General features: G+C 35.4%; 1 protein-coding gene across 1 annotated transcript; it reads left to right on the top strand.

Annotated features, from left to right (window-relative positions):
• The first annotated feature begins 3,851 nt into the window (after positions 1–3,851).
• On the top strand, positions 3,852–25,815 carry Oseg6 (intraflagellar transport protein Oseg6). The gene is made up of 21 exons (XM_089704032.1): positions 3,852–4,003; positions 4,077–4,234; positions 4,402–4,626; positions 5,022–5,232; positions 5,831–6,111; positions 7,050–7,309; positions 7,663–7,883; positions 8,455–8,577; positions 18,283–18,467; positions 19,173–19,379; positions 19,723–19,934; positions 20,307–20,394; positions 20,624–20,905; positions 21,178–22,062; positions 22,140–22,248; positions 22,718–22,867; positions 23,178–23,271; positions 23,493–23,602; positions 24,254–24,421; positions 25,018–25,094; positions 25,317–25,815. The coding sequence occupies exons 1-21, from the start codon at positions 3,989–3,991 to the stop codon at positions 25,426–25,428; spliced, it is 4,173 nt and encodes a 1,390-aa protein (XP_089560158.1). The 5' UTR covers positions 3,852–3,988; the 3' UTR covers positions 25,429–25,815.
• The last annotated feature ends 1,386 nt before the right edge of the window (positions 25,816–27,201 follow it).

Raw genomic sequence — 27,201 nt, forward strand, 5'->3', positions numbered from 1 at the left:
GGGTATTGAATAAAAGAGATCCACTATATAAGAAACGTTCAATTAATTGTTACTTCTCCAGGCTTGTTAATTGCTCCGAGCGGACGATAATGTTCAGTGTTGCCAACTCAATTTTCGAAAAGGCAGTATACCAACAGCAAAAAAGCACTAGTTTGTGTATTTTCATATTTATTTTTATCTTTAAAAAAATTCTTTGCTTTTAACCTAAAACCCTTTCTATTAAAAGAAACCTTTTTTTATTAAGAAAACACACATTTAAGTATTTATAGGCATTTAAAATACGATTTATACGGCAGGTATTTTTATTTGCCGTATTAAAATATACGGCAATTGGCTGAACTGAAATAAACAAAAATATGTTGCGTTCTTAAATTCAAATATCTATCTTCGAAAACATTAGTGTCTATCATCTTTATTTTATCTCATTCTGCCTCGCTCCTCCTCCTACTCGGATGTTGGTTGTGCTGTTTACTGTAATGTTGTCATTGAGTGCTTTGTTTTTAACCGACTTCAAAAAAAGGAGGAGATTTCACACCGATTTTATTTTTATTTTGAATTTACAACAAAGAATACAAAGTTTGAAAACTCTTAATTCTAAAATAATTGCTTATGACAATAAAATAATTTATGTATCTTTACTTACAGGAAATTACAACCATCATATTACAAATATATTTGAACGAGTCACAATATTATTTTAGGATTACGGTGTAATAAGAAAAAGAAAAGAAAATGTGAACAAAGATTGTATCACTTAATAAATTTATCATAGGTACTACATGAACTTTTATAAATGTATGTAGTGAAAAAATGACTAAATGACTACGTCTTGCTAAAAATACATTTAATAGATTTTGAAAGGTATTTACTAATATGTATTACTAAAACTATTAACCAACACTAGCACTAGCGATAAGACCGCCCTCTGTACATGTTGTTACTTGTATGGTTCTTAGTTTATAATCCTGTATTAAGTGTGCAATAAAGTATTTTTTATTCATTTTTTTCATTCATTCAACACTAGGTTGTAGCAGGTATTGATATAAATTTATTTAATTTATAATGTGTTAACATAAGTATATTATGTTATACAAATGACCGATATCAAAACTATTTAGTCAATAGCACATCTAAATAATATGCAGTAATTTGTGATATCAAATCTTATTTTACTTTTCTTTTTTGAAGTTGTTTTTCTTTAACGTAGTTATTTTTAATGTACATGTACAACTATGATATAACGTTCGATTTTTTTTTAATTATACCTTTTTTATCAACTGGCAATTTAGTTTAGTTCTCTCTAAAAATTTCTGGCAACACTCATGATGATATCGGAACGATTTTATCGGACAATGTGAAAGGGCAAATTGTATCCTATATCGGATATCGGCTATCGGCGTCCGATATCCGATATCGGATCGGATAATGTGAAAACGCTCTAATAGACTACAAGCCCGCATAGGACAAAAATATGGGTCAAATGAACCACCAGCGGACATATCTAGAACGATAGCAGAGCAAAAAATAATAAGATTCATCACTATGCCGTCACTTGTAAGCTGTCCAACTGAGTGCAGATGAGAATTGAAAAGTACAGGTAGACTCGGTAAATTTTGGTCATATATTTTTGTACGGCATTCTTAACCATCGATGAATTAAGATGATTATTGGTATACATTTGAAAGAACAATTATTTTTTGACGGCATTGCTTTTAATAGTACTTTTGAGTGCTAGATAATGTTTTGGAACCGAAGCCGTACTTAGTCAAATGACCCCCTGGAGTGGGGAAAGAGAGATTACAACTCTCGATTTTTTCCCCTTGTCCCCATGATTTTTGTACGGCGTTGCGGAATAATGGATTAAAAGCAGTATAGCAATAGTATGACACAGATGCCGTACATGGTCAAATGACCAAATTTACCCCCGGTAACTCTCGGAAATTAAATAAAAATTCCGACTTGGTGGACCACCATTTTTGTACGGCACTGAGCGGTTTCTTATTATTTTTAATAGATCTATCGATGGTTAAGAATGCCGTACAAAAATATATGACCAAAATTTACCGAGTCTACCTGTACTTTTCAATTCTCATCTGCACTCAGTTGGACAGCTTACAAGTGACGGCATAGTGATGAATCTTATTATTTTTTGCTCTGCTATCGTTCTAGATATGTCCCCTGGTGGTTCATTTGACCCATATTTTTGTCCTATGCGGGCTTGTAGTCTATAATGTATCATTATAGCACAGCTTTGGTGAGTTTTTCATCATAGGAGCGTTTTCACATTATCCGATCCGATATCGATAACGGACACCGATAGCCGATATCCACCGATATCCAATATCGGGTACAATTTGGTTTTTCAGTTTTCACATTTTATCCGTTTTAATCGTTCTGATATCATCATGAGTGTGTGACAACTATGGGAGGATACATATTTGCCTCAGTACTACAGTAATGTAATAACCATAGTTTATCCAATATTGGGTGATTGGGACACACTGTGGGGACAGACTACCTACATATTATAACAGTTAACATTATTGTGCTTCAATGTATATTGAAAAAGAGTTAAATGACAAAATAACTTTTTAAAAATAAAACGGGAAATATCCAAAAGATTTCCATCAAACACCCAAATATTATGTATTTAGTATGAGATATTGTGACTATCCCAAACATGTAATATGAAAAATTTTGTTTTTTTTGTTTGGTTTTATGCTTAAATTACTTCGCAAATTTCAATGAAAATTCATTTAGAAACTGTAAATAGAGCTCTATGTGGAATACAATAGTATTCCAAAATGAGGACGTCACTTCGAACATTTGCTTTGAACATAAAATGTATCGGAAATTATATGTAGGTATGGGACTGTTTAATGTAACGTTTTTGGATGGTATTTCATTTGTCATTTTACTCCACAGTTTTCTTTTGGTTTCACTAATTAGGTTATGTTCTTTCCACAGGTTCTTTCGATACCAGTATAAATATTTTTGATATCTGTAATAGTAATGAAATAATCGCCTGTACACACTTATCGATTACACCCGGTATATATTGTGTACTGTAGTGTACTAAGGGTGTACTGGTAAATATACTGTACTAAAAATACAATAAAATTGCCTCTATAATATTACAAAAATTACCGAAAAAAATTTTATGTTAGTGTTGGCAAAAATAATTTATATAGTATAACACTGGCTGTTTTCCAATTACAGAGCATAATGCGACTCAGTGGCGCACAATGCCGAATTATGCTGATGCTTAATTGGAACGTGAAACGCACCAGCAGGTTGCGCTGGTCTGGAATTTTATAAGTATTTTTTACGTTGTCAGCGTCTGCAAAATTATAATCTCCTTTGAGCTTAGTATACCGATGGTGGGACAATCTGTATTATTATAAAGCATTTGAATCACAGAGCAGTAAAAACAAAGCTGTTTCTCTTTGCTCAGAAATTCCAAATTCGAAAACATTCAGCTATTCAACAACAGAGGGCGTTAGTTTTCGATAGATATAACTTTGACCCTCAACACATAGAGATAAGGTTGAAATCTCGATATGTACTGGGACCAGGAAGGGAAAAGAAAAGGATTCATAATTTTTGATAGATATATTAATGTCTTATTTTAAGAAAACTATTTATTTGCTATATTAATTGTGGTAATGAGATTTGAAATATTTTTGTAGTATATTAATTTATAGGCTTATGAATTTATAATCCTGAACGTAGCCTTATAGCCTCGGAGCTAAAATCTGTCACTCGGTATGACATTTATATGCGAGTTTTGCTCATGGTTTTGCTAGGTTTTGCTTGAAAATTGACATTGTCAATGTCATTATAGCTGAAAGTTGAGGGCAAGAAATGCCAATTTGCAATTTGTATCGGTCGCCTAGCAACTTAGAATAAAAAATAAACAAACTGAAGATGTAAAACTAACATCAATACAACTAATAATTCATGTGAAATAAAGCGAAATATTATCAATATGTCGGCACCGAAGGTAGTGTGTTTTAAATTCAAATACATAAGTACAATAGGTAATTCGGTTATTGAAGTAATAATCTTGTTTTTAGTTATTGTACACGATAGAGCAGCCTCATGGGTTAGGCGAGCTTTACTTCATGTGGCAGAAGGGTGAGGCTGGCTCTTTGCTCGCCACAACTGGAACAGATGCCACAGTTGCGATCCACGACCGATCTGGACAGCTTTTGGAAAGAATTAAATTACCTGGGTAAACAATTGTTTGAAATGACATATAAAAATACAAAATTAATTGCATAATCTTTCTTTTTCTTCCTATGTCTAATGTAATTCTTTTAATTTAAAGCAATAATTACTTCTATAGATTTCTTTTTTTTTATTTAAAAAAAGTTTATTTTTATTTTATTTTATTTTTAGATTATGTGCTGGCATGGAATGGGACAACGATGGTGATTATCTTGCTATGATAACACCGAACAGCAACTCAGTTTTCTTATGGGAATGTCATGCCAATAAGAAAATAAATATAGACACAGGGTTACGAGAGCCACCTTCATGTTTGGCTTGGTCGTACGGAGAGCCTCTTTTAGCTGTTGGTACTCAGAAAGGCAATTTAGCACTGTACCATCATCATACGACTAAGTATGTTTTTATTGTTGTTACTTTCAAAATTAAATGTCAATAAATTAATCATATAAGATCTTTCAGTATAATTGAACTAACCGGAAAATGTTTACATGTTATTGTTTTTTGATTAAATGTTATAAAATATATTTCATAAATTATCAAAGTACTAGCTTCCGCCCACGACTTTGTACGTGCATCCCCGTTTTTCCCCGTTCCCGCAAGAATTTCGGGAAATCCTTTCTTAGCGGATGCCTACGTCCTGACATCTACCTGCATGCCAAATTTCAGCCCGATACGTCCAGTGGTTTGGGCTGTGCGTTAAACAAATTATTTTTAATACAACTAAAAGCATGATTTATAATTAACAATAACTTGAACTAGTAAATAAACTTAGTCTTAAACTTTTGTAGGAGAATACCCATAATAGGAAAGCACACAAAGAAAATAACATGTGCTGCTTGGAATAGAGATAGTATTCTTGTCCTCGGGTCTGATGATAAGAGTTTATCAATCAACAACTCTGATGGAGATACCTTAAGAGTGATAACTTTGAGAGATATACCAAATGAACTACAGTTCTCTGAGATGAAGACAGATGAAAGAGTTGCTGGTGAAAATACTGTAAGTTTTTTTTATGTAAATCTCTGTTTTATTTATCACCAAATATTATAAATTAACTTATACATTTAAAAAAAATAATAAATAAAATCTTTATTTACCAAAAAAATTTAAACATTTCATCATTACAGGAGACCCAAACTAGGCTGTTGCCTGTATCTTGGGTGGTAACTTTAACAACTTGTGAATAAAAAAACTGTGTGTGCCGAGCACACGTGTCAGAAGTGAAACTTCTTTGGCAAGATTCAAAGACACCAAAATCGTCGCCTTACTCCATGACGTGACGGTATTGCCATGATGCGACTTTGAAATTTTACTCTCAAAAGCCTCAAGAAGTTTGACTTTAAAACTGCAAATATGGTAAACTAGCTTTCCGCCCGCGGCTTCGCTCGCGTTTTCAAAGAAAAACCCGTTCCCGTAGGATTTCCGGGATAAAACCTATCCTATGTCCTTTCTCGGGTATCAAAATATATCTATACCAAATTTCATGCAAATTGGTTCATTGGTTAAGGCGTGATTGAGTGACAGACAGACAGACAGAGTTACTTTCACATTTATAATATTATAGTTTGGATTATTATGTATTTTTGTAATATTTCAGATAAGTCTCATTGTTGGCAAGCGAACCCTGTACCTATACAACTTATTGAATCCCGAAAATCCAATAGAGCTGGCATTTCAACAGCGATATGGTTCTATAATCTCATACAAGTGGTATGGAGATGGGTACATTTTGATAGGTTTTAGTGCTGGCTTTGTGATCGCGATATCCACACATATAAAGGAAGTGGGAGAGGAGTTGTTCCAAGTTAAGAATCATAAGGATAGTTTGACAGATGTCGCTATATTCAATGGACAAGCAGCGTCTTGTGGGGATGGACAGTGAGTAACTAGAAATTATGTACTAATCTAATTTTATATTGAATTTATTTTGAGTTGCTATTTTGTATATACTCAAGATAACAGGGAGAAATTAAATAAAACAAAGAAATGTCAAAAATCATTTATTATAGTCCTTTTCAACTAGGATGATTCCTGTGACACTTCATCGTGTTCCGAATTACGTATTTTATGTTTAAAACGCCAAAATAATTTAAGTGCATAATATCATATTTTATGGCGGCATTATTACCAAAAATATAAAAATGAAACATCTTAAGCTTATAAATCAAAAACAGTATTGTTTAGTTTAATATAATGAAAAATAAAATAAAATAACACAAAAATATAATACCTACGCAATTCGTGTACATGAAATGGATCGTTGAAAAATCATAGAGTTGGAAAATCATATAATCGGCGCCCATCTTGTGATCGTTTGTCAATCGAGTCAATCGTCTGTACGAGTGCGTCAGCCTTGTACCTATACAAGTTGCATTTTTGTATTGATACTTTACGTGGTATTCTGTTATTGTTACTAATTGTTATTGTTGACTTTTTGTTGCTGTTGTTTGCTAAGTTTCCTTAGTTAATTGTTGGCGAAATGCCGAAAAAACTAATTTTGGTACTTTATTCAAATCGATTTCATTTCCATATAAAATATTATCGATTATCGGAAAAAATTGATATGATTTCAGTAAAGACATCTCTACACGTGTCAAAAATCGATGTGTCACAGAAATCATCTTAGGTGGAAAGGACTATAGAAATTATAAATTACACATTAAATAATTTTTTACATTGATGAGATGCATTGGTACATTTTAGTCACATTATATTTTTATGAAATTAATTAATTTATCTTTATAGTTCAACCAAAATGATTACCCATCTCAGATACAATTTTATAACAAACATTAATCTCGTAAAAACTCATCTAGACTTAAACTAATATCCGTGTGGAACAACGGCGAAGTTTGCGGCTCAGTCACTCCCTCTGGCGGCGCAGAACGTTGCGCGTGGAGCTCCGACGGGCGGTTACTCGCTACCGCAGGGCGTGCGTACTTGAACGTGTACGTGACTGCGTTGCCGCCGCTGTACGCTGCGTACGGTACGAGAGTGCTGACGCTGACTAATTTGGCTGAAGTCACTGTGTATCAGTGTATTGCGGTGGGCGATGAACCGGAGCCGGTTAATAGAGGTGAGTATTTTGTTTAGTTTTGGGAGTTATTTTACACAATGATTTAAGTTAGTAAGTGTGTATTATTATGTATGTATTTATTTATGTTTTATTGTACATACATACCAGGAAAAACATGTATTCTTGTGTAGTATTTGGAATTAAGAAGTGTTAAAGAGTAAGATTCAGTAAAATTATGTTGTACGAAACTAAATCTATTAATCCATCTACCTATACATATTTAACAACAGATTTGTGGCGGTAATTCAAAGTGGTGTATTTTAATGTGATATTTCTATCAAATGTGGGAGTTGTATTATAAACACGTAGGATGGAAAATTTAATAATTTAATTTTATTCTCCTTTTACCTCAGCGGAACCAACAGCCCTAGCGACGTACACACTCACAACCGAACCCACATCCATCGCCCTCGGTGGGGCACACGTGTGCTGTGCGAGCGGTAACCACGCGTGGTTCTACCCGCTAGCGGGCGGGACACCGCTACGCCGCCAGTACCCCGCGCCCGTGGATGTGCTGCGCGTAGCGGGACAGTACGCGGCTGCGCTGTTTCAGGCGCGGGCTATGTTGCATTCCGTGAGTATAGACTATAGATAATATAGAAGAATAGAACGAATGTGGTGGAAGGCGTAGTGGTGTGCCCGCGGCCCGCGGCCTCGCGATGCTATACTCATAAAAAAAGAGCGTATGTGTCGAACACACGTGTCAGAAGTGAAAATTCTTTAGCATGATTGAAATATACTGCGGTGTTCCCGAACAACTACAACATTGGGGCCTTCAAGAAAAGAGCTTATTTGTCCATAAAAGGCCGGCAAAGCACCTGTTACACTTCTAGTGTTACAAGTGTTTATGGGCGGTGGTGACCACTTAACATCAGGTGGCCCACCTGCTCCTTTGCTTGCTCTGACATAAAAAAAAATACTCCAATCGTTGTCTTACTCCATAACGTGACGGTATTGCAATGACGCGACCTTGAAATTTTACTCTCAACGCGCCTAAAGAAGTTAAATTAAAAAATGTCATACTTCTAACACCCCCCTAAATACCACCAGTGGCCTCGCGGGTCTCCCGCCATGAAGATGATATATTAAATTAATGAGAACCTTATGTGAAAAAAAACAAATCATTTTCACACTTTTTTTTCCAGATCGAACCGCCAGATCCATCCGAACCAGAGAAAGAAGCTATGTTGTTTCCAGAACCGCACATGGCCACTGCTAAAATAGTTGATATACATCTCACGAGCGATTTTTTCATTTTTGTGACTGATGTGAGTGAAAAAACATATTATGATTATTACTTATAGACCGGGAGATACTGACACAAAATTTCGAGTCATTTGTAACAAGGATGGCGGTTCTACAGGGGTCTTAGTACGCAATGACAAAAAGAAAAATGATGGTGTGAACGCTGGTACCGGTGTCTTAGTCGCGTGGGCGTTTGTCGAACTCGTCGGAAAAATAGCGAAAGTCAAACGATTTGTAACACAAAAATTTTAGAATTTACCGATAGCCCATAAAAAAGTAGTAGGCGGTAGTGTCATGCCATACTTTTCCGGTGTGACTTACAGCCCGCCATACCGACGCGAATGTGTTGATTTAAATAAAACAATCATTCAACCATTTGTACCAGGCTAACTTTTGCACAGGTAACTATCGTCGTGCAGCCATTTACGAAAATCGCCATGCCATACTTTTCGGACGATTCCAAATGGTCGCCATACCGCCGAAAATCTGCAAAAAATTTTTATTTCGCCAAACTTTTTGTACCAGTATTGCATTTGGATTTTTGGAGAGTATTTGATAAAATGTGACCATTATTATATTTGCCATACTTCTAGTAGGGGGAAAAAGTGCTGTTATACTTGAAAACTTAATTTAATATTAATTTATATAAGTGAGGATTTCCATCACTTAGATCTTTGAAATTTTGTATTTATATTTGTTGATCCTCAAACTTACAGGAAAAATAAGTGCCATACTGTTACAAATCGTTTGACTTTCGCTATTTTCCGACGAGTTCGACTAACGCCCACGCGACTAAGCCGCCGGTACCAGCGTTCACGCCATCGTTTTTCTTTTTGTCATTGCGTACTAAGACCCCTGTAGAACCGCCATCCTGTTACAAATGACTCGAAATTTTGTGTCAGTATCTCCCGGTCTATTAATTTTTGACATTTCGTGCTTGTTACAGTATCGGTCAATTAAGGAAAGCTGGCATGTTCACAGTACTCACACTTATGCAATTTCACTTACAGTATGTTCAAAAAATAAATGCGACTCTAGTTTCATTTTAGACTTGAATTGTAAAATGGGTGCGTTGAAGATAAATATATGCAAATATAATTATGAAAGCTCTCATAATTTACCTGTAAAATTATAATTTAAAAGTAAATCAATTGATGAAGTTAATTATTTATTCTAATAATAATCAATTGGATAAAAGTATTAATAATTATTCAATTATCAAATAATAATTAAATTTCAGGTCATAAAAACAATACAAATAACACGTGCGCTCACTCCCAACATACACCAGGGCCAATCCCTTCCAAAATGATAAAAACCTAAAAAAAATAGTAGTAGGATGAAACCCATTAGAAAAGGAGGAGAATGTGATAAAAATTAAAGGAAAAATAAATTACAGACAATCCGAGTTCGGGAAGGGGGAGGGCTTAGCTTTTAAGGCTAAAAAATGGTTTCTCTTGATTTCCAACAAAACTACAAGTCCTATGGAAAAAAGTTCAATGGCAAAGTTGTAGGTAATAAAAAGTACAAAAGTTGTACTTAATTTGTATTAACAATTTTTTCACATAACCTCAAAATTTAGGTGAAATATTCAAAAAACCAAGTTATTGGTTTTTTATTACTTTTTCAAAAAAAAAATTTTTTCTACTATATTTGGTGAAAAGTTACCTTATTGTGTCTCAAATACACTGTAATTTATTTGATTGAAAATATTTATTTTTTCGCCTTATTTCAACTTAATACCAAAAAAACAACCTAATTTTCAATCGAAAATTCTGACGTCGAAATATCAGCTTTTTACAAAAAGTTTGGGGGCTTTCTAATTCTAATGGTCTAAAATATAATATACATTACCATAGTAAATTTACTCAGAAAATGCATACAAACAGTGTGATAATGAGTTTTTTTTGGCAATGGCAAATTTCTCAAACGACCTGAAATGTTTTTATCGACATCATTTTGTTTATGTACATACTGTCAAATGTTAGCTGTGGTATCGTTACTTTGATCCATGCTTTGATCAGATGAAATTTTTTCTTTTGAAATGTTACCGAAAAGCCGATACAAGAGAAAATATAGAGTTCGAGAAGTGTGCCTGATTTAGTAAAAGCTCATTATCACACTGTTATTGGTAAAAATGCCGATTTTAGTCAAAATTTATATTTTTCTAACAAGATCCTTATCATCCAAATTTCCACCTTGGTGAGAAAAATTGACATTTCTAATGAAAATGAACAAAAAATTAAATGATTTTATTAAATACTGTAAAAAAGTCTATAATTCTTCCATTTACTGTATCACAAAATTCTTCATAGATTTTTAGATATTCGTACTACACCAATTACATCACCCTGTATTTATAAACAATTGCAAAATATGACACATACATAGGCCGGGAGATACTGACACAAAATTTCGGGTCATTGTAACAGAATGGCGGTTCTACAGAGGTCTTATTACGCAATGACTAAAAGAAAAATGATGGTCAGAACGCTCGTACCAGCGGACTAGTTGCGTGGGCGTTAGTCGAACTCGTCGGATAAATAGCGAAAGTCAAACGATTTGTAACAAAAATTTTAGAATTTACCGATAGCCCATAAAAAAGATGTAGGCGGTAGTGTCATGCCATACTTTTCCGGTGTAACTTACAGCCCCCCATACCGACGCGAAAAAAATCTTCAGATTCAGATTTTCCGCGGTATGGCGACCATTTGGAATCGTCCGAAAAGTATGGCATGGCGATTTTAGTAAATGGCTGCACGACGATGGTTACCTGTGCAAAAGTTAGCCCGGTACAAATGGTTGAATTGTTTTTTTTAAATCAACGCATTCACGTCGGTATAGCGGACTGTAAGTCACATCGTCAAAGTATGGCATGACACTACCGCCTACATCTTTTTTAAGGGCTATCGGTAAATTCTAAAATTTTTGTGTTACAAATCGTTGGACTTTCGCTATTTATCCGACGAGTGTGACTAACGCCCACGCGACTAGTCCACCGGTACCAGCGTTCTGACCATCATTTTTCTTTTTGTCATTGCGTACTAAGACCTCTCTAGACCGCCATCCTGTTACAAATGACCCGAAATTTTGTGTCAGTATCTCCCGGCCTAACATGTGCAATTTGTAAATGTGTTGACGTTCCAGCTCTTCTTAATATACCTATACAAATGAGTAAAGCTGATTTATGAACATGTTTGGTTTTGAGAAAATTTTAAAATTCGATCATGAGTCAGGTTTCGAACACGCGTCTTTCTGCCATTCCGTGGCCTGACCTATCGGATATGAAATGGTCAAAGGCCAAAAAAATATGAATTCCGCCTCGTGACCGAAATTGTTCTATTCTTAAAGAAAAAAAAAACTCAAAACTAAACATGATACCCGCTTTATATGATAAAAGAACAGGGTGTCCCACCACGCGAAGGGACTTGTAGTTTTGCATACACTGATCATGTAAAAATTATGTCAACATTTTTTTGCTACATTTTTCTTTAAAATCCATGTTCTCTTCACTAGCTTCGCGCAGCCGGCATATACCGCTTCGCTAATGTGAGCATTTTGTCTATGAAAACATAATCTTAAACGATAGATCACGTGCGGGTGGCAAATTTGGGCGGGTTGCTTGTCTTGTTAGGGTGTACACATAGAGTTTTAAGAATTCATCTATTTGAAAAAAAAAATGTGTCTGGAATTTTATAAGTATTTTTTACGTAGTCAGCGTCTGCAAAATTATAATCTCCTTTGAGCTTAGTATACCGACGGTAGGACAATCTGTATTATTATAAAGCATTTGAATCACAGAATAGTAAAAACAAATAGAAGTGCTATAATGTCATAATTAGTATGAAAACCACTGTCGCCAAACACACACATTTAAACCGATAGCTAAACAGTACACACAAGTAAACTATGCCTTTTATTGGACAGCTTAATTTGAGTCAAAACTGACTTAGGTAATAAATTCAGCATTTCAATATGTACCCTAAGAGCGTATACGCACTATGCGGGTAGCCGCATTGCGGGTAGCCGTCCGGCTGACCGCAAGCACAATTATGTACGTAATATTCATTTCTATGCGCACTGTGCGGTTGCGGTAGCCGCATCGCACGATGTTACGGTTTATTTTAGTATAACATCCCTAGGTATATTAGCTGTTTTGTTTCTCTTTGCTCAGAAATTCCAAATTCGAAAACATTCAGCTATTCAACAACAGAGGGCGTTAGTTTTCGATAGATATAACTTTAAACCTCAACACATAGAGATAAGGTTGAAATTTGTGTCACTCTACTTTAATGACATTAACTTGATATTAACCTGATGCTATGCCCTAAGGGATGTCAGCCTTGCTATCGATAATTCACAAATAAATAATTTTTTTTACGCGTGCGTTTTTCTATTATATGAGTATAGTATAATGTATCACATTTTGGAGTATGTTTATTACTACTAAGTACGTCTTTTCATATTATTATTATTAAATAAAATACGGAATAGAATAGTAAAAATCTATATAAGATATATTATTGAGGATTTTCAAGAAAACCAATTTGTTTCTCTGTAAATTCAAAGTTTTTATTTTAAAAAGTTTTCACAATAATTAACATACAAGTTTGTTACTACAACAACTTAAAATAATATGTAATATCACCTGTAAATTCAAAGAAACGACATTTAAAGTCCACATATAGAAAATCCCCAATTATATCCCTTCTATCTTAAAGTTTTATTATAAACTAGCTTTCCACCCGCAGCTTCGCCCGCGCAGTCTAAGAAAAACCCGCATAGTTCCGGTTCCCGTGGGATTTCCGGGATAAAACCTATCCTATTTCACGGGGTAAAAAGTAGCCTATGTCCTTTCTCGGGTATCAAAATATCTCTATACCAAATTTCATGCAAATTGGTTCAGTAATTAAGGCGTGATTGAGTAACAGACAGACAGACAGAGTTACTTTCGCATTTATAATATTAGTATGGACTAGCTTCCGCCCGCGACTCCGTCCGCGTGGATGTCGGTCTTCGCGTGGATGGCTTATTTCTCCATTTTGAGTAACTCTGACAATGACATCTTATAAATATCTATTGTAAAGACCAAATATAGACCGGGAGATACTGACACAAAATTTCGAGTCATTTGTAACAGGATGGCGGTTCTACAGGGGTCTTAGTACGCAATGACAAAAAGAAAAACGATGGCGTGAACGCTGGTACCGGCGGCTTAGTCGCGTGGGCGTTAGTCGAACTCGTCGGAAAATAGCGAAAGTCAAACGATTTGTAACAGTATGGCACTTATTTTTCCTGTAAGTTTGAGGATCAACAAATATAAATACAAAATTTCAAAGATCTAAGTGTTGGAAATCCTCACTTATATAAATTAATAATAAATTAAGTTTTCAAGTATAACAGCACTTTTTCCCCCTACTAGAAGTATGGCAAATATAATAATGGTCACATTTTATCAAATACTCTCCAAAAATCCAAATGCAATACTGGTACAAAAAGTTTGGCGAAATAAAAATTTTTTGCAGATTTTCGGCGGTATGGCGACCATTTGGAATCGTCCGAAAAGTATGGCATGGTGATTTTCGTAAATGGCTGCACGACGATAGTTACCTGTGCAAAAGTTAGCCTGGTACAAATGGTTGAATGATTGTTTTATTTAAATCAACACATTCGCGTCGGTATGGCGGGCTGTAAGTCACACCGGAAAAGTATGGCATGACACTACCGCCTACTACTTTTTTATGGGCTATCGGTAAATTCTAAAATTTTTGTGTTACAAATCGTTTGACTTTCGCTATTTTTCCGACGAGTTCGACAAACGCCCACGCGACTAAGACACCGGTACCAGCGTTCACACCATCATTTTTCTTTTTGTCATTGCGTACTAAGACCCCTGTAGAACCGCCATCCTTGTTACAAATGACTCGAAATTTTGTGTCAGTATCTCCCGGTCTAATACGGCTCGACCTATAATAATACGCAACATGTGTTCACGATTCTACAGAACAACGTCTATGGATAAAACTGAAAAATTAAGATAATTTTTTTTCTACGTATTTTTCCAGGATAAAAAGTATCCTATTTTACGCCCAGGATAATAAGGTATAATTATACCAAGTTTCATCGAAATCGAACCGTTAGTTTTCACGTGATGTCTTCACATACAGACAGACAGACAGACAGACAGACAGACAAAAATTTTTTTAATCACATATTTGGGTTTGGTATCGATCCAGTAACACCCCCTGCTATTTATTTTTTCAATATTTTCAATGTACAGAATTGACCCTTCTACAGATTTATTATATGTATAATAATAATAATAGATTGCGTAATGCGTTGCACACCAGCACACAATACTTTCGCATAATAATCCTATCTCGCCATTTTTTCTTACCGCTACGTCAATCCGTGCCACAGATAACATAAACGCGTGAAGCGCGGCAAATTTGAATAGTGATGAAATTTTATTTCATTACATCCATATTTACAAAATACAAACAGAAAATATGCAGTATTTTAAATCTTGGAACTGGCGTAGGTATCGGTGGCCTTTGTTAGACTGCTTAGTGCTGTTCGGCATCGGTTCAGGTTAACTCGTCCATTTCTCTTTTAAATTAGCCTCTTTGGGAAATCTATAAATAAATTATACAAATGAAAGCTAATGAAAAATAAAATAAAATTTAATATTTATAATGTTTGTCTTTTCTAAATTATCGATATTGTCGATATGCGCCACAACCGACATCACTAAACCGACATTCGTTTTTTTATTGCAATAAATATTCCAGAAAGTCTTGTTTGCTGTTCAATCTATAATAGTACTTATTTCTTATGTATTAAGGTTCATTTTGACTAGATATTTAAATAAATTTTTGACAAATTACGACAAGCGAAGTTATAACATAAAATATACATATGTAAAATAAATAAAATTATGACTTACCGAATGGTATGAAATGCCTCCGTTGCTAATATTATTTCGTCTGCTACATTGAGATAATATTACTACGTATGGAGGAGACACCACGAACAAAATCTGTGCGCCATTTTTTTGCTCTAACTAAGTTTTAAAAATTATTATTTAGTTAGGTACTTAACGATGAAAGTTATTCCTTTGCACTTTTCCGTATTATTTGTATTATTTGTGCAATATCGTAACACACACGAAGGCATGTTTGATGCGTTTCACTTTAAAACCATTAAAAAATACCGCTCAACATACGTCACATGACGTATGTTGAGTGGAACATAAGTGATGTAGGCGGTGTCGTCTCCTATTAATATTATCTCAATGGTCTGCTATCGTTTTTTCACTCTAATACCGAACAGAACGTCCAAATCCATACTTTCCATACTATAATGTTATAAATGGGGCATTTCACGCGAAGCGGACACAGATTTCAGGGTCAGGTTTCAGATTTCGGTTATATTTTAATATGTTACAGTTGTACGTATACGAAAAATTTTTGCATTTAGAAGCTTAGTTTTCAAAATACAGGTCTTTGAAGATGTCAGTAAGAGCGAAGTATGGGGGACTTTGAATGTAATTATCAGTTCAAGAAATGTAATTTTTAAATAAATTGATGACTGAATAATATACCCCATTAAATAATCTTTTTATCCTCATATTTCGAATTTCGAATTTATATTTAAATTCCTTAGAAAAATAAAAAAATATTTTTCTTTGTCAAATTTTACAAACTTTGCGTATTTTTAAATTTTTTTAAGATAATTAAATAAATGGCTAATGTTATGTTTTAACTTCATGCAAAGTTCTAGAGTGGTCATCGCAGTACTTTAGAATCTACATGTATTATAATGGCGAAGCGCGGCAATATCCCCATACTAGTGCCTAGCGCGACGCACCTCAATATTCATACAAACGGGGATAAAAAATAAATTCGAGAAAGTTGAATAAAATGAGGTGTCAACAGGATAGGTCTTTAAAAATTGATTGTAAGTTTATGAATAAGTTTTATGCTAAAATAAATAATTGACGAGATATACGTATTCAAAGTCGTAAAAATGTCATATTACTATACTGAATATTTTTTTTTAAGAAAACAAAAGTAATATTTTCTTGCTTTTTATTTACCACTATAAAACCTTATTAAAACCTGAAACGGTGTTATTAACTAACTATAATGAAATAAATACTGCAGTCCGGTGCGCTAACCAACTAGGCGCTAGTATGGGGATATTGCCGCGCTTCGCCATTATAATACACTAGCGGTCCGCCCCGGCTTCGCCCGTGGTACATATTTACGTTTTCTCTACATAAAAACCATCCTCGTACTTCAAGGAATATAATAAAAAAAGAATTATCGAAATCGGTTCAGCCGTTCTCGAGTTATGCGCTTACCAACACATTTTGCGATTCATTTTTATATATAAGAGAAGAAGATGTAGCTTCTAAACTACTGCGATGACCACTCTACAACTTTCCAAGAAGTTTAAACATAATATACTTAAGCCATTTATTTAATGATCTTAAAAACATTTAAAAACACGCAACGTTTGTAAAAAATGACAAAGAAAAATATTTTTTTATTTTTCTAAGGAATTTAAATATAAATTCGAAATTCGAAATATGAGGATAAAAAGATTATTTAATGGGGTATATTATTCAGTCATCAATTTATTTAAAAATTACTTTTCTTGAACTGATAATTACATTCAAAGTCCCCCATACTTCGCTCTTACTGACATCTTCAAAGACCTGTATTTTGAAAACTAAGCTTCTAAATGCAAAAATTTTTCGTATATTAGCTAGTTCAATAAAGAAACGAATCTTCAATGGCGGCCAAAGCTGACTTTGACAGATGGTAGGATTAGCAAAAAAGAAAATAAAAATAACGTAAATTGATAATTATTTTATTAATTATTTCAAATTGTTTGTTGACAAACTTTTTTGTTATTGTATTTGTGTATTTATATGAATTATCATATTTACGTATACAGAATGTAATAAAATCCCCATAATACTTGTAATAAGCCCATAAAACTGAACAACTTTTCCCAAAGAACATATTTTGTCAAATTCCAAGAAAACATTATTTACTTTCGCAAATGCATAATTGTCATTGTAAATTTATGATAAAAACTATTATAGGGAAAATCAAATACATTTTAGTGATTTTATTTTTCCATTTTTTTTTGCATACCGTACGGCCGTGTGTGAGCGAGAGGGAATGATAAGCGCCGCCATTGAAGATTCGTTTCTTTAAAGAACTGACTAATACATACAACTGTAACATATTAAAATATAACCGAAATCTGAAACCTGACCCTGAAATCTGTGTCCGCTTCGCGTGAAATGCCCCAAATGTGAAAGTAACTCTGTCTGTCTGTCTGTTACTCAATCACGCCTAAACTACTGAACCTATTTTCATGAAATTTGGTATGGAGATATTTTGATACCTGAGAAAGGACATAGGCTTCTTTTTATCACGGGAAAATTACGCAATCCCGGAAATCCCACGGGAACGGGAACTATGCGGGTTTTTCTTTGACTTCGCGGGCGGAAACCTAGTTAATGAATAAATATGTAAAAAAGGTTTGACAGCTGACAACTGACTCGAATATTTTTCTGCGCACAACTGAGAGCAAGTTAGGTGATCTTACCTTATTATTGACACGTGGGCCACGCCCACATCACACTTCTATTTGTTTTTACTGTTCTGTGATTTGAATGCTATAAAACAAAATATCAAATGGTTTCCCAGGAGGGTGACATAGAATACATCGGTCTGGAGGAGTGGCGGCGCTGCGTGCGCTACAAGCACTCGTGCGGCGTGCGGGCGCTGCACGCGGACATCAGCGGGGCGCGCGCGCTGCTGCTGGACGAGCGGCGCCGCGCGCACGTGTACTGGCCTGCGGCCCCCGAGCTGTGCGCCGTGCCGGCTGACAGGTGCTGCTAGGGATTGAGATCGAGATCGCGGAACAATTCGACACCATACCCGCGGCCCCATCATTAATGCGGCTCGACGGAACACAGTGGGGTTTTAGTCAGTAAGAATCCGACATAACCCACGGCTAAGGAGCCGTGGGTTATGTCCCGGGGGCATCTTATGCAAGATTTCCCCACTTAAAAAAAAGGGATTGAGATCGGGAAAGATTGAGAAAGGGCGAACGTAGCATAGCAAAGAAGTTTCACTTCTGTAATGTGTACTTTGTAAGCACGCACTTTTTTTCATTGCAGGCTCCAAGTTACGATGTGCGCTACATAAAGAAATGAAAAAATGTTATTAATCGATAAAAAAAAGAAAGCGGTTCTCAATTCGACTGTATTTTTTGGCTCTGTTACCTCAGAACTTTTGACTGGATTTACAGATTTTTCTAATTATTTTTTTAGAGATCATGCCTACCATGTGTTCTCATTTAAATTTGGTACAGTTCTGACAATTTGAATTCGGTTTTTAATTTTTTGTTGAAAACAAATTAAATTACACATCAAATAAGTAGGTAGAACAAAATTTCCGTATCTTTTTTACCGCAGCTGCAGCATCAAATTACTCAACATCTAATGACCCGTATTTGCACGAACAAAATTTCTCTTTTATTCCTATTACTTCAGAATTAAAAAACAGTAGATTGAACAAGCTATTTTGTCCAGTTGCAAGAGCGTGGTCTGGGACATCTGCCTGTCGGACCGCAACGTGTTCGCAGTACACTCGGGCAACACACTCGACACGTACTACTTCACGCCGCACTCCACGAGCGGCGCGTACTGCACGCTAGTGGCGTCCACGCCACTGCTCGCCGATCAGATACCGCTTATACTGTTTTCTGGAGATGTGTATTGTTATGCGAGTGGAGGGAGGTAGGTTATCTTTAGTTTTAAGGATTTAGCTATTTTTATAGACCCGAATAAACCGCATTGGTCAATAGAAATATTATTGTGCAAAAATTATCAACATTTTCTGGATATTTTCAACGTTCAAGTTCACCATGAGAGAACACTATAATTAACAGTGTGCCAAACAAAAAAATTAAAGAAGTGAGCAAGAAGTGAGACTCGGTGTTCTACTTTTTTCCTACAAGCAAACACATAATTCTCTATTGTCCGTGTATTAAGAAAAAAAAAACACTTGTTTTGAAAAAAAAATCACTTAGTTGAAATATACTCTGATAAAAAAATTTTTTCATCTTTTTTTCAATTTCAGCGTAATAAAAGTTGCCCTCGAGTCGCACAACACGAGCGGGCTAGCTGAACCCGATACAGAGAAACGCGTCGTGAACCAAAAGAAGCATATCGACAAGTTGTTACTATTGCGACGTTTTAGTGAAGCGTGGTTGTTCTGTGATGCGATAGACGAGCCAGAAGTGTGGAGGAAGCTTGGAGAAGCTGCTATAGCTGATCTTAATGTGGAGTTTGGTAAGGCTCTTGACTTCGGACTTTGATATAAGGTCGATAAAGGCTTTTGGACTTCAAACTTAAAGGCTTTTGGACTTCAAACTTAAAGGCTTTTGGACTTTGGACTTTCATCAGTCGTTTCGATAAAGTAAATATAGAATTAGAAGCACATCGACAAGTTGTTACTGTTGCGACGATTTAGTGAAGTGTTGTGAATTGATGGTGAAAGTACCTACTGCACCAGAACTAGAAAATTATATAGACAAGGCTCTATTATTGAACTTACATTTGATAATATTATGTGAATGGTGACTTAAAATTAAGAGAATAGTTTTTAGCCTGAATTTTTTTTTCTAAGTTATAGGTAAAGAACACGAAACAATTAATTTTCAGCTATCAGAGTGTACACAAGATTGAGCGATGTGGCTATGGTTTGGGCTCTGGAAGACGCCTCACATGTGGAAGATTTACCTATTTTGTGGTATGTTATATAAATTTATTGCTTAAAAATGTAGCTTTAAATTTTTTTTTATTCTGTATCAATTTGCACTCGATTTTATTTTAGCTGTGCGCAGCGTACCTTTGAAGAAAGTAAACTTGTTTTTAAGTTTACAATTATAGTAAATTATTTGTTTTTTAAACTTATAGGTTGCAAATGAAAAAAAAAAAAACTTTAGCCAAGCCTAAAGTGTATACATTAACTTTTACAGTGGGTTACTCTGCGCGTGCTTAGACAAGGGCGACGCCGCACTACGCTGGCTAGAAAGCAGCGGAAGTAGTGACAGAGAAAGTGCAGAAACTGGTAGTATGGATATTGGGATTGGCTACATCGGGGAAAGTGGTTATAGTGGGGGGAATGTGGGGGCAAAGTATGCGTTAGAGTTGCAAGCGGCACGTGGCGAGTGGGCCCGCGCGGCACAACTAGCGCACACCGCTTGTCCTGCTGCTGCACCGTATCTTACCTTGCATCATGCTGCACATTTGGATTTGACGTGAGTTGCGTATTGTTATAGGTTATAGGTTGGAATAAAAGTGATGTTATGTCACCTGTTCTGGGGTTGGGGATAAATGTATTGACTGTTTGCTGATCGATTTCTCTATAATGGAAGTTCAAGTAAATTAGAAAACTCTTTTTATTCGTTTTCACTAGGAATCGCATCAAGGATATTTTTATTCTAGAGCCATTAATTATACAATAAACTTTGGACATATTTGCGTCATTCATACGTGGACTAATAACTGAAATACTCAATGCTTATTTTAGAGCTAATTATCACGATGCGCTTGCAACATACGAGAAAAGTATTATTAATGAAAACACAGATAACGTCAAAGTTAAAGAACACAACGCAAAATGTGAAGCTGGCATCGCTCGAATGTCTATCAGATGTGGTGATATTATGCGTGGCGTCACTACTGCTATGAAATACTCCCATGATGTGAATTTGCTTAAAGACTGTGCTATGTTACTCGAAGAAGAAAAACAGTATAGTCATGCGGCTGCTCTATACGATCACGCGGGAAATACTGAAAAAGCGGCATCATTGTACATAAAACTCAAATCCTGGTTGAAAGTTGAAGCGCTTATACCCAAAATCAATTCACCGAGCATTCACTTGCAATATGCAAGGGCTAAGGAAGCAGAAGGACGATACACTGATGCTCTTAAATCTTATTTGAAAGCTCAAGACTATGAATCGGCCATACGGCTCAATTTGGACAAACTTGACGATATAGATGAAGCTGTGACTTTGGTTCAAGAATCTAAATCAATTCAAGGAGCCAAAATGGTTGCGAGTTATTTCCAAAACAGCGATGATCCTACATCGGCGATAAAATTCCTGGTCATGTCTTTATGCTATGATGAAGCGTTCCAATTGGCGAGGAAGAATGGAAAATTGCAATTATATGGAGAAATTTTAATCCAGACTTCGCAAGCGAGGCCAGAGGATTTCAAGAGCTTAGCGATACACTTCGAAGGGGAAAAGAATCATTTGCTGGCTGGAAAGTTCTACTTCCACGCGGGAGAGTATAATAAAGCGATGTCTCATTTGTTGAAAGTCGGTGGCTCGGAAGACGAGGAAAATGAAGCTATTACAATTGCTATCGATTCAGCAGCTGCTAGTGATGATGAAAGATTGACAAGAAGGTAATGTAAAAATAATCTATAATATTCATAGCTGTATTGTGAACTATAAAGAGATTGTAACGAAAGGAAATTTTTAGGTTGATCGAATTTTTGCTAGGAGAGACAGATGGCAATCCCCGAGATCCACGACACTTGTTCCGTTTATATATGGCTAAGAAACAATTCACGGAAGCGGCTAAAACGGCTGTGAGTATATTAATTAAAAGATAAAGTAAGGTATTATTTGTTGTACATCATCATCACAACCACTTACTACCAAATAAAGTGCTTTTTTATTTATTGTCAAAAAAACTGAAGTTCCTGAAAGAAGAAACTTTGAAAATTTTTGAATTCGTTCAATAAAATTTATTTATGATTCATTTGCATCAATAAAATTGACCTATATTATGCTACATCATATCCGGTTCGAAGGACCAATGATATCATAATCGTATACGTAATTGAATAGGATTTTTTTGTACAATATCATTAGTTTTATATGTTATTGGACCAATATTGTAATAATAACACTGTTTATTACATCTGGAAACAACGTCAAATAGCAAAAGCAATGTCTTTTATAGCCGACTTTTAAAAACAAAAGGACGAAGTACTTGCTATATTCGTCTATACATAAATCCATTTTTTTTCTAATTAGTTGTTGTTTATTATACAGGTAATCATAACAGCGGGTGAATGTCAAGCGGGGCGATACCGTGAGGCACGAGATGTATCGCGTGGGCTGGTTGGTGCATTACGGGCTCGTGCTCTGCCCGCACCACGGGACTTGCGCCGTGCGTTGGCTTTACTGCACTCTTATATACTGGTAAAGTATTGACAATAAATACCAATTAATCAAAGAAAATCACGGTCCAACTACTTACTAGAAGGAGAAAATTTAGACGAGTGTTTACATAGGCGCTCAGCAGAAAAGTTGATTTGTGAAGCCGTAATTGATGTACGTGGTGAAGGACGATGCGTACCGCGGTTTCTGACCCTATTTTTCCATCTGTCTGTAAATTTATAATACTGAAATTTATTGCAAAAGTGGAACAAAAAAAGTCCTCAAAACACAACGCCGCCAAATTTATAAATGCTTGCATAATAAATTGGGTCGTTTTTTTTTTAATTTGTAGGTACGAACACATGTAAAGAGAGGGCGTCATGACTTGGCTGCTAGGCTGCTGTTGCGCACTGCTGCTGAAGTTTCCTTTTTTCCCACGCAACAACGTAAGTACTTTTTTTACCATTCAAGGGAGTATTCCATTTCGTTGACATATATGTATTTTGGAATTTTGCGGCATTTGAATCCAGAAAGCATATTGCATTATTGCTGTAGATTATATTTTTTTTTACAATAAAAATTATGTACATGTTCTCGTACATTTAATCATTCTTATTTTGATGATCACGTTGAATAACAATTATAAATAATGTATATGTATTTGCAGATCAAGTGTCAATCTTAACGTCGACGGTGATAGAATGCGTGCGCGCGGGACTCAAACCGGAGGCGCTCCACTGGGCACGTGTGCTCATGCAGCCGGAATATAGGGATCAGGTACTTTATTTTTAGTTTAATTTTTATTTGTTATGGGGAAGTGGTGATCTTTCATAAATAAAGTGACACCTTGTTTGCGTATCTAACAATAACACATATACAATACACCAAAAATATCATTGGACTCAATAAATTTTATGTATTGTGTTCTGTATTACTACAATTATAAATAGAAATCCATACTCTGTAATGAATAATGCAAATGTTAATCGCACCTATTGGTGCAATGTAATAAAATAAAATAGTACGATTAACCAAATTTAATCTAAAACTGCATTCTTGCAATTACTACTCGTGCAAAAATATGTATTCTACCATTGAGTAACTATGTACTACGTACTAGAGAGGACATCGCTACTACACTCTTTGTAACACGAGTTAGAGGCAAACGTCACAAACTCAGTCTATGCCGGACTGTGCCCCCCGCTTGCCGCGTCAACACGTGTTATTGCTCTGTTCAAAATGCCTTCGTGTGTGCTGAGATATTGTTTTATCAGTTCCTTACAAACAAAGCCCAAGGAGTGACTTTTCACCAGTAAGTTCACCCACCACATCGGCGCGGCCGTGCGCAATGTTTTAATTTGGAATAGCCACTCCAGTACGTAGTACATAGTAACTCAATGTATTCTACTTCCATCATCTAAATTTTAGATCGACCCCAAATACTCAAAAAAGATCGAGTGGGTAGTCCGCCACCCCCCCCGCACGGACTCCTCCCCCGCTCCCACAGCCCCGTGCCCGCTGTGCGGCGCCGCTCTGCCGAGCGCGGAGCTGCACTGTGCGCGGTGCGAAGCAGATGTACCGTTCTGCTTGGCTACGGTACGTGTTCACTGTTTGAATCTTGTAAAATACTCAAAAAAATTGGTTGTCTGTAAAGTCGGTTTACCGACGATAGTTGAACGTGACAACGTCCGATTGTGCTTCTTTGTCGCTTGTTCTGCGCTCTCGCTTGCACTTCAAGCCTTACGGAACGCCTCAGAGCGAGGTAACGCCGCATTAGTCATGATTTTTCGTGCGTGCAGCCGGCTCTATCGAATTATAAGACGTTGTCACGTCAAAAAAGATCGAGTAGGTAGTCCGTCACCCACCCGCCGCCGTCAAAACGCAAGCGAGAACATTCTCCTTGACAGTTCAATTATTGTATATGTTCAATAAACAGAGTGTAATCGTTAAGTGTACACAGACGATTATTCTGTAACTATTACAGATATCAAAAAACTTGACCTGTCATTTTACTCATTAAGTTAAGTACTTCCGATATCAATCTAAAGTTCTTTTGATATCTGCAATAGTTACGGAATAATCGCCTGTGCACACTTAACGATTAAACCTGTATGTAAATTATATCATCCATAACTTTAATTTAAAATAATACTTATTAGTATCCACATTAATTAATATATTTTTAATGGCAGGGTCTTCACATCGTCAAAGATGATCTCACAGCATGTCCGGAATGCGACTTTCCAGCTATCTTAAGTGAATTTACTGAGTGAGTGTGAATAATATATTTTTCAATTAGTTCTCAATGAGAAAATTGTGATATAGTTAATTGGAAAAACTTTAATTTAATGCTTAGAAACCTTAATTTTCAAGACTGAAAAGAATGCATATATAGAAGTATCATAATCTAGGTACAAATATATTTTATTGCTATTCAATTTGCGATATCTTAGTTATTATATAAAATAATATTATGCTTTTGTTTTTTCAGAATCCTGCGTGAAGAAGGCAAGTGTCCAATGTGCGGAGAGAACGTGGATTATCGGCGCTTGGTGAAAATTGATGACGTCACACTTTACCTAGATCTTAATACTGGAGAATAAGATACAAAAATTGCGGAAAAAAATCCATTATGGAGTAAATGTATTTTCTACATGTATAGATATCAGATACTACAAGTGTGTCACTTCTCAAGAACATTGCATTTAATAAAATATTTCAGTTTGGATTATTCGTAGTAATCGTAAATAAAACGTCCCTAATAACCACCGAGCTTAGAATATCTTTATTTATATTTATAATGCTATTAGGATACTTATGTGAATTGTTTTTTTTCTATAAATCTGTAATTTTACATTTAAAAATGTATAAGTGTTACAACTGTGTTGTAGAAAGTATTAAACTAGTTAAAAAGAATACTGTAAAATTACTGTGATTATGTATCCGTCCAAGTAAAGCCTCACTGTTATCTTTAAGAGCGTATACGCACTATGCGGGTAGCCGCATTGCGGGTAGCCGTCCGGCTGACCGCACGCACAATTATGTACGGAATATTCATTTCTATGCGCACTGTGCGGTCTGCGGTAGCCGCATCGCAGTGCGCATAGAAATGAATATTACGTACATAATTGTGCTTGCGGTCAGCCGGACGGCTACCCGCATAGTGCGTATACGCTCTAAGGCTCTAAATTGTTTACATTCCGTAAGATAACTTTGTATTGTCAGTTAGGTGTAAGTTTTATTTTTTACCGAATAAACTTTTGAAATTTATGAAGTGTTTTATTCTGTACCAATTAAAATTGTGTGATGTGTTGAATATATATAAATTGGGACTTGAAAATTACGTACAAACTAAAAATTATAAGCAATTACTGCTTCTTAATCTATTAATAACTCAGGCCCCGGAATCACAGAGACACAGACACAGTAGTAAATCTAGTGTGTCGTGGACCGATCGGGCCGTTCGGGGCTCAATGGGTTAAAAAAACAATATACTATTGAATTTTTTCTATTGCATTACTAATAACTACACTTTGATTAGTATTCAGTGTGGACATTTTCGATTGGCCCTGGAGGAAAAGTACTAGAAATACTAGATTATTTAGAATAGAGATAGCAAATTTTGCAGAAATGAAACATTCCTTTGTTTAAAAAAAGAAATAAAACTGCATTCAAAGATTTTCTAAAATTCACTTGCTTTGGCAGGGAATCGAACGAACTAAAACTGTAAAAAAAATCTATTTTATTCTTCAAATCGACACGACTAGGTTTATTTTAACAATATTATCCGTAAAATATTAAATCTTTATTATTGAGTACACATGAACATTGATCCAAATTCCAACGTCTACGTAAAGTTGTCCGTCTGTGAACAAGTTATAATTTGCTTATGAGTCAAAGTAATGACGTTAAACATGTTTGCGGTGTAAGACCGCAATTCACAAAATTCGATTATTATTTTGCCTTTTTAATTTGTTTTACTTTTAATTATTAACAATATTGCCAGAAAAATATAAATTAATGTATCCAGAACGCGAGTCTCATTTTGAATAATTTATTTGCTAAATTGAGATAAAATCAGTAGCGATAGCGAGTAAGATAAAGGAATGTTTCATATCAGCAAAATTTGCTGTCTCCGGTATTTCTAGATCGAAAATGTCTACATTGTTTAGTTGTTCAAAGTAACTGTTAAGGCTGGTATTCAGACCGGAAATTAAACGACACCTTGAAATGTTATTATTTTGCTAGGTACGATATATCCCTGTGATATATCCACAGCATATTATGTGGTTCTACGGTGCATTTACATCAAATGAACATAGAGCAAGCGTAATCTTTTGCGATCTTTTAGTGTAAACGAAAACTCGTCTTCAGTA

This window comes from Colias philodice, chromosome 15 (assembly GCF_061535455.1).
Source record: "Colias philodice isolate Cphi_HAF_F1 chromosome 15, ilColPhil1 Martin Lab GWU primary, whole genome shotgun sequence".
NCBI classification, from domain to species: Eukaryota; Metazoa; Arthropoda; class Insecta; order Lepidoptera; family Pieridae; genus Colias; species Colias philodice.

Bases quoted from the DNA above. Each gene is read 5' to 3' on its own strand.
- Oseg6 (XM_089704032.1), top strand. The intron at 5,233-5,830 runs GTAAGTTTTTTT...GTAATATTTCAG, and splicing joins GAGTTGCTGGTGAAAATACT to ATAAGTCTCATTGTTGGCAA. The intron at 19,935-20,306 runs GTAAGGCTCTTG...ATTAATTTTCAG, and splicing joins TGATCTTAATGTGGAGTTTG to CTATCAGAGTGTACACAAGA.